Source organism: Dendrobates tinctorius, unplaced genomic scaffold, assembly GCF_039654945.1.
Source record: "Dendrobates tinctorius isolate UK_male_01 unplaced genomic scaffold, ASM3965494v1 ptg000074l, whole genome shotgun sequence".
NCBI classification, from domain to species: domain Eukaryota; kingdom Metazoa; phylum Chordata; class Amphibia; order Anura; family Dendrobatidae; genus Dendrobates; species Dendrobates tinctorius.
Window position 1 is genome coordinate 17,885,189 of NW_027361742.1, and position 13,932 is coordinate 17,899,120.

A 13,932-nucleotide genomic window follows, 5' to 3' on the forward strand; every position below is an offset into this window, starting at 1 on the left:
ACCTCTTTGCCGCAGGCAATTTTAATCACAGCAGGGACACCGCCCCTCCACAGAGATATAGATTTCAGTCTAAGGAGAGGATTTACATAGGTTCCCATACAGATGAAGACTTTAGTCTAAGTGAGGATTGACATTAGGTTAGGGTCCAGGAAAATGAGAAACACCTTAACGTGGCTTCCAGGTACACATAAATTGGCCATTTGATGCGCTAAGCTTTCTTAATTTTTCATATTTCTTATGCAGTAATGCAATTCATTGTTCATATTTCATGTTTGAATGCTATGGCGCTACAGAGTGCTTCCTTTTTTGTTTGACTAAATCATGCTGCTCTCAGGTCGCATGCGAAGAACATGCTGACCAATTCCCTTGGAATATTATAATCAGAAAATGACCTTCTGCTTGTCAGGTTTTCATATGAAGTGTATATATATATGTGTGTGTATGTGTGTGTGTAAACTAACAATGACAGACTGATACAGAGGCCCTTTCGGGCTTACATTCTACAGGATGTTGGGAAGGAGGCAGTAGGTTGGGGTGGTTGCAGCAGCTCTGGTGTTGGTCAGGCGGTAGCTCCGGTAGTGTTGAGGAGGCAGCGGGGTCATTGCAGGCTGTAAGCTTTCTTGAAGAGGTGGGTTTTCAGGTTTTGTCTTGAAGGATCCGAATGTGGTTGATAGTCAGACGTGTTGGGGGAAAGAATTTCAGAGGATGGGGGCTATTCGGGAGAAGTCTTGGAGGTGGTTGGGTGAGGAGATTACGTGAGGGAAGATATCGGGAGATTAGTTCAGAGATGGAGGAGACAGGTTATAGATGGCTTTGTAGGTCAGTATTAGTAATTTGAACTGGATACGCTGAGAGAATGGGAGCCAGTGAAGAGATTTGCAGAGGGTAGAAGCAGGGGAGTAGCGAGAGAGATGAATTAGTCGGGCAGCAGAGATAAGGATGGACTGGAGAGGTGCCAGGGTGTTAGCAGGGAGGCCACAGAAAAGGATGTTGCAGTAGTCGAGGCGGGAGCTGATGAGGGCATGCACAAGCATTTTAGTAGATTGGGGGTTGAGGAAAGACTAGATTCTGGAAATATTTTTGAGCTGGAGGCGACAGTAGGTGGAAAGAGCTTGGTTGTGCGGTTTGAAGGACGGGGCAGAGTCAAAGGTTACTCCGAGGCAGCGGACTTCCGGTATTGGGGAAAGCGTGATATTGTTAATTGCGATAGGTCAGGTAAGGAAGATCTGTGAGAGAGAGAGAGAGAGGAAAGATGGTGAGTTCAGATTTGTCAACATTGAGTTTGATGAAGCAAGAGGAGAAGGATATGGCTGATACACACACATTATATATAATATAGAAGTGTATATGTATGTGTGTGTATATATAAAATATATATATACACAAGCTGAAGAGCCCGGCGCTGCCCGGGCATAGTAACTAACTGTGGTTAGTTATAGCAAATTATAATTATCCTCCATCCCATAGTTCCGTGCCCATATACCCATCATACATATCCACGATCCCATAGTCCCATGCCCATATACCCATCATACATATTCACTATCCCATAGTCAAGTGCCCATATACCCATCACACATCCTCCATCCCATAGTCCCATGCCCATATACCCATCATACATATCCTCCATCCCATAGTCGAGTGCTCATATACCCCAGGCTTTAGTCAGTGTTAGGCCGCGGCGGAAGAACCACCCTCGGTGCGCGGCGTCACTTCCGGCAGCCCGCCCCTTGGAGCCTGGGAGGACGCCGGATAAATCCAGGCCCCGGCTTCAGTGCGAGGTAGGCCGCAACCAGGGAAGAGGTCGGCTTGCCCCACGGAGGCTCAGAGAAGGTCGTGGCTGCGGCGCGCTGTCGGGGGACGCAGGTCAGGTGAGTGCAGCTCTACTGCGGAGGCCGCTAAACACCAAGGGGGCCCCTCCTCCCCCACCCCTCCCTCTCATTGAAGTAAAAAAAAAAAAGTGTGTATATGTATGCATGTATATGTGTGTGTGTGTGTGTGTGTGTATACACACACACACACACACACACACACACACACACATATATATACACACACACGGAACAATATGGCCGGGAAAGGGAAGACGCACACTTTTCTCTACACTGCATGCACTTCTTGTGGGGCTCCGTTTCCACGAGCGCAGAACGCCAAATTGTGCGAGGCCTGCATCTCCGAACGCGCCCAGGAGCCTCCCTCGGCAGCTGAATCCAGAGAGCCGAATCCTCCGGAATGGACGGTATCATTGTCCCAGTCTATGGCTTCGCTTACAAAGGCGATTGAAACCCTTCACGCCCCAAAGGGGGGCAAGGATAGTGACTCGCTTATCTGGGAGAGGTCCTCCACCTCACAGGAACCTTCGGCCTGCAGGGGCCGCTCCCATGCCAGACAGGGGCGAAGGAAACGAACCCGCACAAGGTCTCCCGGCCTATCTGGTGCTGCGGCATCGGGGAGTTCAGCATCATGCTCCCCTTCACCAGTGAGCGGGAGCAGGCAGAGTTTGGATCGTGACTCAGACGAGCCACTTGATGTAGATACCCCGGGGTGACAGTGGACAGCCTCATTGAAGCTGTCAATCAGACCCTGGGAAATAAAGATAGTGCTACCTTGGCCGCGGGCCATATGGTAGCCTTTAAGCGGGCCAGGCAACCACTTAGTGTTTGGCACTCACCCAGAATTTGAGGACATAGTGCAGCGCCACAGAGAACGCCCAGATAGGCGCTTCTCGGGCCAGAAGACTATAGAGGCAAGATACCCATTTGCCCGGGAACTCTGTAAGAAATGGGCGGAATCCCCAGTGGTGGACCTTCCAGTGTCGCGCCTGGCCTCGAAGTCTTTGTTGTCGCTGCCTAGTGGCTCGTCCATTAAGGACCTCACGGATCGGCTCATAGAGAGCTTGGCGCGATCAGTTTTTGAGGAATTGGGGTCGGCGCTCGTTCGCGGTGACGTGGGTAGCCAAAGCCATGATGTCATGGTCAGAGTCTTTGAATAAGGCCTTGCAGGATAGAGGCCTACCTGCGGAGGTGTCTGAGGTCGCAAGTCAGATTGCTATGGCTGGAGACTACTTAATTAATGCTTCTTTGGATGCGGCATTTGCAGCCGCTGACGCGGTAGCCATTAGGAGTGCCCTCTGGTTGAGGACTTGGCAAGCGGATTCAATTTCCAAGAAGTCCTTGACTTCCTTGCCCTATCAGGGAAGGCCGCCTGTTCAGGGAGAAGTTGGATCAGCTCATCTCCGACGTGACAGGAGGAAAAAGCAGCTTCCTCCCGCAGCAAAAGGTGAAACAGCCTTTTCGCCAGGTCCCGACACGTTTTTGAGCCTTTCGCAACACCGGATGTATGGCAGCAGCCAGTTCGGCCGGCCCACATCGCTCCAACCAGGATAGGGAGCGACAGGTCTCATATAGACCCATTCCGGTGGGAAGGATGCGTGCTAGCCAGCCCAGGTCGAGAGGAGCCAGGGCCCAGAGACCCTCAGCCAAATGACTCGGAGCCCTTGGTAGGCGACATCAGCAGGGTGGGCGGCCGCCTGCTCTTTTTTCGTCATATCTGGGCCGAGGTAGCACACGATTTATGGGTGGCGGAACTGGTGACTTCAGGTTACAAAATAGAGTTCATCAGGTACCCTCCAACACGGTTTTTTCTCTCCCGACTTCCCAAGGTGAAGCACCGGGCAAAGGCGCTGCTAGGGGCCATCAATTCACTCCAAAACAACAGTCATTGTTCCCGTACCAAAGCACGAGAAAGCTCAGGGTTTTTTTGCCAATCTGTTCGCGGTCCCCAAAAAGGACGGGACTGTCAGGCCGGTTTTGGACCTGAAGCTCCTAAATAGGTTCATCAGGGTCAAACATTTCAGGATGGAATCTCTTCGCTCAGTTATATCCGCCATGGAGCAGGGAGAGTACTTAGCCTCGATCGACATCCAGGATGCCTACCTGCACGTTCCCATTTTTCCCTCGCACCAAAAGTTTCTGCGGTTTGCCATCAATGGTCGACACTTTCAATTCGCAGTACTTCCATTCGGGATAGCCACCGCCCCCAGAGTGTTCACAAAGGTAATGGCAGTCGTAATGGCCGTCTTACACTCGCGGGGCATAGTCGTCTTGCCATACTTAGACGACCTCTTGGTGAAGGGTTCCCTCATTTCGGGCATGCAAGGAGAATGTCAGCATTACGCTGGATACACTCTCCCGCTTAAGTTGGTTGGTCAACAGGAAGAAATCATCTCTGGTCCCAGCTCGGAGGATTGCTTTTCTGGGAATGATCTTCGATACCTCCCATGGGTTGGTAATTCTTCCTCGAAACAAAGCCCTAGCGCTCTGGCAAGCAGTCCAGAAGCTCCAGCAGCCGGTCCCTCACACCATTCGGTTTTGGATGAGGATACTAGGGAAGATGGTGGCAGCAATGGAAGCAATTCAGTTTGCCCAATTTCATCTTCGACCCCCTACAGCACGCTCTTGTCCGCATGGGACAAGAACCCGTTCACCCTCGATCAGCGGTGCTGGCTGTCCTCTCAGGTCAGGCAGTCACTAGAGTGGTGGACGACCAGATCCTCCCTTCATCAGGGAAAACCGTTTCCCCCAGACCACTGGCTAGTGGTCACGACCGACGCCAGTCTCCTCGGCTGGGGAGCAGTTTTTCGCCATCACACGGCCCAGGGCCAGTGGTCGCAACAGGAAGCTCGTCTCCCGATCAACTTGTTGGAAATACGAGCGATCTGGCAGGCGCTGCAGCATTTTCAGCACCTCCTAGCAAGATGGCCCATTTGGATACAGTCAGACAACGCCACGGCGGTGGCTTATGTAAATCATCGGGGGCACGCGCAGCAGGGCAACCATGCGCAAGATGGCACGTGTGCTTCATTGGGCCGAGAAGAACCAGTCGGTAATATCGCCAGTCTACATCCCAGGCATAGAAAATTGGGCAGCGGACTTCCTCACCCCGAGGAAGGGCCCTGCACCCCGAGGTCTTCCAGCAAAATTGCCAACGGTGGGGAACACTGAATGTGGATCTGATGGCGTCCAGAATGAACGCCAAGGTGCCTGTGTTCGTCGCTCGGTCGCGAGACCCACGAGCGTTCGGGGTGGATGCGTTGGTCCTACCATGGAACCAGTTTCGCCTTCCATACCTGTTTCCCCCGTTGCCATTGCTTCCGAGAGTCGTCAGGAAGATCAAAACAGAGGGGGTCCCAGCAATTCTGCTGGCACCAGTCTGGCCCCGTTGGGCGTGGTACGCAGATCTTGTGCGGCTGCTCACCGACGTCCCATGGCGACTGCCAGAGCGACCAGATCTACTGCACCAGGGCCCGATCTTCCACCTGAACTCGGGGGCCCTGTGTTTGACGGCATGGCCGTTGAATCTTGGATTCTAACTCAAACTGGGTTTGATCGTGAGGTGGTCGCCACAATGGTTAGCGCCAGGAAACCGACCTCGGCGAAAATCTACCACCACACCTGGAAAGTTCTCTTCACTTGGTGCCGAGAGCGGGGTCGTTTGCCCCTGACATTCTCTATTCCCAACATCTTGGCTTTCCTTCAATCAGGCCTAGGCTCAGGGCTGGCCCCGAGCTCCCTTAGGAGACAGATATCAGCGTTGTCCGCCCTTTTCCAGCGAAAGATTGCTACTAATATGCAGGTAAAGACTTTCATCCAGGGAGCCTCTCATCTAGTACCTCCCTATAAGGCGCCGATAGACACCTGGGACCTTAACCTGGTTCTCAGTGATCTGCAGGAACCTCCTTTTGAGCTGCTACAGGATATTTCCTTATCGTTCCTCTCTTGGAAGGTGGTATTTTTGGTAGCCATTACCTCTGTTAGGCGAGTTTCAGAGTTGGCGCGCTGTCTTGCCGAGCTCCTTTTCTCATTTTCCACAAGGATAAAGTGGTGCTTAGACCAGCTCCGCCCTTTCTGCCGAAAGTCGTGTCCTCATTAATGAGGATATTGTCTTGCCCTCGTTCTGTCCGGCACCGGTGCATCGTGTAGAAAAGGCTCTTCACGCGCTAGACCTGGTGAGCGCACTCAGGAGGTACGTGTCGTGGACGGCACCTTTTCGCCAGACAGATACGCTGTTCGTGCTCCCTGAAGGGCGCAGGAGGGGACTCGCTGTCTCAAGACGTAGCCAAATTGATCCTTGTAACAATTCAGTAGGCCTATCGAATCAGAGGTGCGACGGTTCCATCAGGGATCAAAGCACATTCTACTCGGGCAGTGGGCGCCTCTTGGGTGCTTCGGCATCAGGCTTCGGCGGAACAGGTATGCAAAGCAGCAACCTGGTCCAGCCTGCACACGTTTACTAAACATTACAATGTCCATACTCAGGCTTCGGCGGATGCAAGCCTGGGTAGAAGGATTGTCCAAGCAGCGGTGGAGCACCTTTAAACAAGAGGTGCATGTAGCTTGGATCGGTGAGTCAATCTCCCATCTAGGGCCTGCTTTAGGTCGTCCCACAGTACCTGTGTCCCCCAATGAGTCGAAGGAGAAACATGGCTTTTTGTGAGTACTCACCGTAAAATCCTTTTCTCCGAGATGCTCATTGGGGGACACAGCACCCACCCGGTTAGCCAAGTTGGCTCTAGTTTAATTAATGTGTATTTCTTTTGTGAATGTCAGGGTGGTTTTTCCTTGCCAGACATATTGTTTTCTGCATTAAGTCTGATTGTTATTGTTCTCCTACTGCTTTTGCACTAAACTGGCTTCCGCCCGCAATCAGGGCGATGGTGTATACGGCGGGGGAGGAGCTAACCTTGTGTTGTTTGCCTAGTGTCAGCCTCCAGATGGCGGTAGCATACACCCACAGTACCTGTGTTCCGCAATGAGCGTCTCGGAGAAAAGGATTTTACGGTGAGTACTCACAAAAATCCATGTTTTGGTCACCGCGACATTGCATTAAAATGCAATAATGGACGATCAAAAGAGCGTATTTGCCCAAAAGTGGTATCATTAAAAAACGAAAGCTCGTCACGCAAAAAATAAGCCCTCATCTGACCCCAGATCACGAAAAATGGAGACGCTACGGGTCTCAAAATTGCGCAATTTTTTCTTTTTTTTTTTTTTTTTAAGCAACCTTTGGAATTTTTTTCACCACTTAGATAAAAGAGAACAGAGACATGTTTGGTGTCTATGAACTCGTAATGACCTGGAGAATCATAATGGCAGGTTAGATTTAGCATCTAGTGAACCTAGCAAAAAAGCCAAGCAAAAAACAAGAGTGGGATTGCACTTTTTTTTGCAATTTCACCGCACTTGGAATTTTTTTTTCCCGTTTTCGAGTACACGACATGGTAACACCAATGGTGTCGTTTAAAAGTATAGCTCGTCCCGCAAAAAATAAGCCCTAACATGGCCATATTGACGGAAAAATAAAAAAGTTATGGCTCTGGAAAGAAGGGGAGCGGAAAACAAAGTCGAAAAAAGCTCCGGGAGTGAAGGGGTTAAAAGCAAAGGTAATTGTGTAGGAAGGCATGGTCAGCTGTGACATTTTTTGTGATTGGTGGATCTGTAATCTGTGTATAGATTTTACCTGTCATTGCAGTCCTGCCTGTCACCATAATGAGACTTCTGAAAACTCTTCTGCAAGGAACAGACGTCATGACTCTAAAATAGATCCAGTGGCCAGTGTGAACATTAGCTAGATTTCATTTTGTAATGCAGATTGTCATATGAAAAACAAATTCAAAAACTTAAAATTATATATTTAACTGAAAAATATAATTTTAAACAATAGGTCATTTTCTGATATATGCTTTAGGAGGAATGCAAATTTTAAAGTAACACTATTCCATTTTTTATTTTATTTATTTTTTTTCTGTCCCCTGTTGGCAATCGTGTGTGTGTGTTACCAATTGCGGTCTTCAGCTATGGGCCACTTTGGGCCGTTACAGCATCATATGACCGCATTTGTAACCTGTCAAATCTTTCTCTATGTAAATCTATGAGATTCAGAACAAGGCAAAGCCATAGCGGCCGGTACAGTGTTGAACGCTGCAGAAAACTGCAACTTCTAGGTTTGGGATTATACACACTGTTATCGATTATTAGGCTGTGCATATTTTGACCATATCATGATTTTTCTGTAGATTTTCCATCTCCGCGCTGTAGAACCTTGAATTCTTACTGGATGAAGCAGATCAGATGATGTGTATTTGTGTAATGAGGAGGAAGCGGCCTAAGAATACATCACCCTCTATCCAGGGGTGCAGAATTATTAGGCAGCTTGTTTTCGTCAGGCAATAATGGGCCAAAAAAGATTTAACGAACTCTGAAAAGTCAAAAACTGTTACAAGTCTTAGTGCTATGTAGCACTCTTAAAATTGCTAAGATATTGGGGCATAACCACAAATACACATCCCCTGATATGCATGCATAAAAATATGGTCAAAATACTCACCTGCCTAATAATTCTGCACAGTGCACTCCTTACACACACTGCTGATTGCTAGTAGAGGAGACAACACCAGAAAAAACCACCAGAGTGTGCCTTCAAGTAGTCATGTGCTTCTATAAGTAAGGGTCTGCAGCCCCTTTAGCTTTGCTGGTGTTTGATTCTGCCACAGCTTTATTAGTCACGGACACATCCTGTGATGGACGAGACGCCCTGGTATTCCTAACAAGTACAGGACAATAAACTGCATTTATCAGAGGCTTTGCCAGTCTGATGTTACTTTTGTTGTTTTCACAGGTACTAAACAGAACCCACGAGTTTGAAGATGCTGTTAGAAAAGTAATAAATGATGTCAACTTGGACAATGACATAGTTGTTTCTGTGTTTGAGACAAACATTCGAGTTCTGGGGTAAGTGCACATAGGGATGTGAAGCTAAGCATTTTGGGACCAGCAGTAATAGTTTGGGGCCAGAAATATTTGGACATTGACTGAATCTTTGAGTTTGGGCTCTGCAAGTCACTGTTCTTATTTTCAATTGAAGCAACCAACGTGTAATTGAAGTGTAGACTTTCAAGTTTAATTAAAGGGGTTGAACAAAAATATACTGTGAAACGTTTAGGAATTGCTACCATTTTTCTACAAATTCTCCTCATTTCAGAGGCTTAAACGTGATTGATTGGACAAATTAACCTTACTATATATAAATGTTTATTTTTAATACTTTGTAAAGAATAACTACCTGAAGTATGGAAGCCATGGACGTTGCCAAACGCTGGGTTTTCTCCTTTGGGATTTTTTTATTGCCAGACCTTTACTGCGGCTTACTTCAGTTGCTTGTGGGTGTTTGTGCCTTTTGTTTGTGTTTTAAGCATGTGAACTGCTGCTCGGTGGGGTTGAAATCTGGTGATTGACTCAGCCATTGCAGAATATTTCACTTTTTTGCCTAAAAAAAACACCAAAAACTCCTAGGATGACCAGAAATTATCACCCTGTACACTTCAGAATTCATCCAGCTGCTTCTGTCTTCAGTCACATTATCAATAAACACTAGTGACCCACTGCCATTGGATCCATGCATGCCCATGCCATCACACTGCCTCTGCAATGCTTTACAGAGTATGTGGTGTGCTTTGGATCATGCACTTTTTATTAAAAGCCTTCTCCATACTTTCTTCTGGGACAGGTTGATCTTAGTCTCGTCTGTCCAAAGAATGCTTTTCCAGAGCTGGGCTTGTTTCTTTAATGTTTTTTGGCAAAGTTCAATCTAGCCTTGCTATTTTCAAGGCTGATTAATAGTTTGCACCTTGTGGTGAAGCTTCTGTATTTGCGCTCATGAAGTCGTCATTTTATGCTGGACTTTGATACTGAAACATCTACTCTCATGGGGATATTGCGACTGAGAGAGGTCGAAAGATCGTGGCATCTGGCTACACGTGCACCTGCACTGGATGGATCTGCTTTGACTTCCTTTTAGCTGTGTACATTTCCCTCGCTCTGTTGCAAGGGTTAGACAGGTCTGTCCATCTCTTAGAGCTCTCTGTCCTGAGTTCTCAACTGTTCTGAGTTTGCCACTCCCTTCTGGTATGAATGATCACCTCTTAGCTTGAGTAGTTGCTAGTTATGGCTTGCTGTACCTTGGAGTTGGGTGAGAGTTGTGAGCCTGGAAGAGAAGCAGTTTAGGAGTGCTCTCTGCAGATTGCAGTTTGGAAGTTTCTTTCTCTTTATCTCCTTGGTTTGATTCATTCTTCCTCGCCTGTTAAATACCATTCCTTAGTCTGGGTGTACTGAGAGTGATTACTGTTTTCGTTACCATTGTCTGTCTTCCTGTGTGTCTGTATTATAGAGCAGGGCTATAATTCCTGCTGCCCCCACACACTAGCCAGAGCTGTGCTTATGGCAAGACAGAGATTTGGAATGTGATTGCGGCAAGGGGTGAAAGAAACAGTCTAGGGATGTCAGGGAGCTCAGGGTTGCCCCTTCCAATCTATTTCGCCATGCGCCATCTGGCTTCTTAGTGGAAAGTGACACCAAATTTCTGGAGAGTATTCTTCATTCAGGTGGATGTTATGGAGGGGTTTTTCTTCACCATGGGAAGGGTTCTGTGATCGTTCACCACTGTTGTCTTCCGTGGACACCCAGGTCTTTTGATGTTCATAAACTTTTTTTTTAATAAACTTTTTTTTTGCAGAGTGTAGCAAACTGTTGATTTGGCCGCCTCAATTATTTCTGCTCCCTCTGGATTTTTTTTTTCTCAGCCCTTAATGGTTTTCTTCCATTTTGAGCTCCTTTGACCGCATGATTTGGTTTCACAACAACAACTTCCAAAGGCAAGTTCCGCACCTGGAGTCAGCTCCAGACCTTTTACCTCCTTAATTGATGATTGTTTAATAAGGAAAGAGTCCATACAGCCCACTAAAGAGCTTTTGAGATAACTGTCCAATTAATTTTGGTCCCTTTTTTTTAAAAAAAAGGCTTTTACATATTAAAGAGCTGTAATTCCTAAATCCTCTCTCCAATTAGGAAGATAAATAATAATAATAATCTTTATATAGCGCTAACATATTCCACACGCTTTACAGTTTGCACACACTATCAATACTGTCCCCGATGATGCTCACAATCTAAATTCCCTATCAGTATGTCTATGGAATGTGCAAGGAAACCCACGCAAACACTGGGAGGACATACAAACTCCTTGCAGATGTTGTCCTTGGTGGGATTTGAACCCAGAACTCCAGCACTGCAAGGCTCCAGTGCTAACCACTGAGCCACTGTGCTGCCCCTAATTAGGATGTGAATACCCTCAAATAAGTTATAGCGCTCAGAATAAAGCGATGTAAAAAATTTTTTTTTCTATAAAATAGTTTTTATGTAAAAGCGCCAAAACATAAAAAAATATAAATGTATATCTGTAATCGTTCTGATCTGAAGAATTAAGCTTCCTTATCAATTTTGCCACACACAGAACGGCATAGAAAAAAAAAATTCCTCGATTTTTGGGGTTTGTTCATTTTGCCTCCCAAAAATCGAAATAAAATTGATCAAGAAAATGTCAGGTGCCTGAAAATGGCTCTAATAAAAACGTCAACTCGTCCCTCAAAAAAAAACCAGTTACATGACTTGGCTGAAATATGGAAAAATTATTTCAAACTTTCAAAATATGGCAATTCAAAAAACAGTTTGTTTTTTTTTTGTTTTTTTTTTCAAAAACCGTGTTTTGGTGTGTGGCGGCTGCAAACATCCGGTGTGGGCGAAGTTTCACCACCTCACTTCTTCGTATCCAGCATTCTCTTTCCATCTTTCCTCTGCTGTCATTGGCCACAAGCATGAGCTGGACACTGGGCTGCGATGTGCGGTGAAACTCTGCCCACAGTCCAGTCACTCAGGAAGAGAGGGTGCGACTGGGTCACAATGCAGGAGATCCAGAACTTAATGTCAGCGGCGGCTGCAGCCGGGATCACGTGATGCCGAGTGAGCTGTCAGTGATGGTGCCGCTCACAGGCACAGATGGCAACAGGAGGTATTTACAAAAATACTACTTTAGAAGGGTTAAATTCGATGGGGGCATTATCCAGTGTGGTGGACAACCTCTGTAACATGTCTATCCATCCTGTGATTTCCATAATTCCACAACTTTTCCTTCTTGGTGCTAAAATGTCAAGATTTAGGAGTGTATTTCTCAAGTTTACTTGTCCTATGAGAAAAAGAAAAAGGCGTAGCTAAAAATTACAGAGACACTAAATGACTACAGCAGCACATCCTTTATGTTGAGGACATTGTTCTTGTCTGACCTTGTCATATCAGAATAAAGTCAGAGTTACCTTACTGTTCCACTGTGATATGCATATTTCTATGCATTTATTTTGTTTCTGCCTTGTTGGGTGCATGAATATGCAGTTGTGTGGCGTTTCACAGCTTCTTTCCTTTTTTCTAGGGGGCTTCTTGGGGGACATTCGGTTGCTATTATGCTAAAAGAAAAAGGAGAGCAGATGTTGTGGTACAATGATGAACTGTTACATATGGCTAAAGAGCTTGGCTACAAACTTCTCCCAGCTTTTAACACCACAAGTGGTCTTCCATATCCAAGAGTAAGTCGTAAATATATATTTAGTGCCTATATTTAGTGACTGATAAGCAGGGCTGTGGAGTCGGAGTCGTGGAGTCGGAGTCGGTGCTCATTTTGGTGGAATTGGAGTCGGTATAAAATGGACCGACTCCGACTCCTAAAATATATAATAAATTGGGTACAGTAATTCAATGCAGGATGTGCTGAATATTTTTTCATAGGAGTGTGGGAAAGTTATGAAATGTCCTATAAATGGCTGTTATATTCCTGATCTAAGGCTACATTCACACACAGCGTTTTTCCTGTATTTTTTGAGGATACGTTTTTCAGCTGCAAAAGCAGATCATCTTTTTAAAAAACTGCATCACCTGAAAGGTTTTTGAGCTCATAGATAATGTTTTCAATAGCAAAAGCAGATTAGAAATCTGCTCTATCTATCCATTTATCCATATCTGTCTATCCATATCATATCTGTACCAAAAAGAATGAAAACCGGGTAGTACACCAATATATATTCTGTTCTATCTAAATATCTTGATTATTGGATCATAAAAATGATTAAATGTCTGAGGTTCACATTGTACTACAATAAATTTTTCACTTAAATATAAGCAATATGTGTGGGAGTCGGAGTTGGAGTCGGAGTAAGGGAAATTGAGGAGTCGGAGTCGCAGGTTTGGCTTACCGACTCCACAGCCCTGCTGATAAGCCATCATTTATTATTTGTTTTGCACTTAAGGTCAACCTGAAGTTTGGTGTCAGGAGACCAGAGGCTCGCACCGGTACAGAGACGGACACATGTACAGCCTGTGCTGGGACTCTCATCCTAGAGTTTGCTGCACTCAGCCGCTTCACTGGAATAGCAATATTTGAGGTTTGTCTACCCCAAATTCACCTGCTTTTTGATCACAACTCATTCTTCATATTTAAGATATTGAAGTGTAGGCCAAAGCTTAGGCTATAAAAATAACACTGGGCGTCGTGTTACGTGGGTCCTAGTAATTCACATAGGACCCCCAGAGGTTTTACTTCAGATACCATTGCAGATCAACATGTCCTTTTGGGGTGGGATAATATTCTTGGAGGTACACTGGACTAGAAGACTTTCCATTGTAGTCAGAGGATGTGATGGAGAAGTGATATCTTTTTATTGTTTGCATGTGTCATAAGGGAATAATAAAGCATTTTTCAAATATTACATTAAATGTGAAATTTTGGGTAATACTTCAAGAAAAGATGAGTTGATTACCCTTAAAATGACATGGGAATTATCAGCATACCAGGAGACTACTCAGTCATTGATGTAATAGGTGCTTGCTTATAGCATACACGGTTTTGGATAAATGGTGGAACCATTCTAGTTATGACAGTGATAGAGGTTTTCTGTGACGTTAGATGATGTGACCGTGTCCTCTTCATTTCCTAAATATGTTTCATATGCACCTCACACCTGCTACAATAGCAGCCAGTTCTAATAGATTGTTA

At 45.9% G+C, this 13,932-nt stretch overlaps 1 protein-coding gene across 3 annotated transcripts in view; it reads left to right on the plus strand.

Moving 5' to 3' along the window:
* Nucleotides 1–13,932, plus strand: part of EDEM3 (ER degradation enhancing alpha-mannosidase like protein 3) — a 146,714-nt gene that overhangs the window by 50,613 nt on the left and 82,169 nt on the right. For all 3 annotated transcript variants that reach the window (XM_073582904.1, XM_073582903.1, XM_073582902.1), the window contains exons 5-7: nucleotides 8,677–8,789; nucleotides 12,316–12,469; nucleotides 13,187–13,321. In XM_073582904.1, coding sequence (XP_073439005.1) covers nucleotides 8,677–8,789; nucleotides 12,316–12,469; nucleotides 13,187–13,321 — 402 coding nt within the window. The remainder of the gene's footprint in view (nucleotides 1–8,676; nucleotides 8,790–12,315; nucleotides 12,470–13,186; nucleotides 13,322–13,932) is intronic.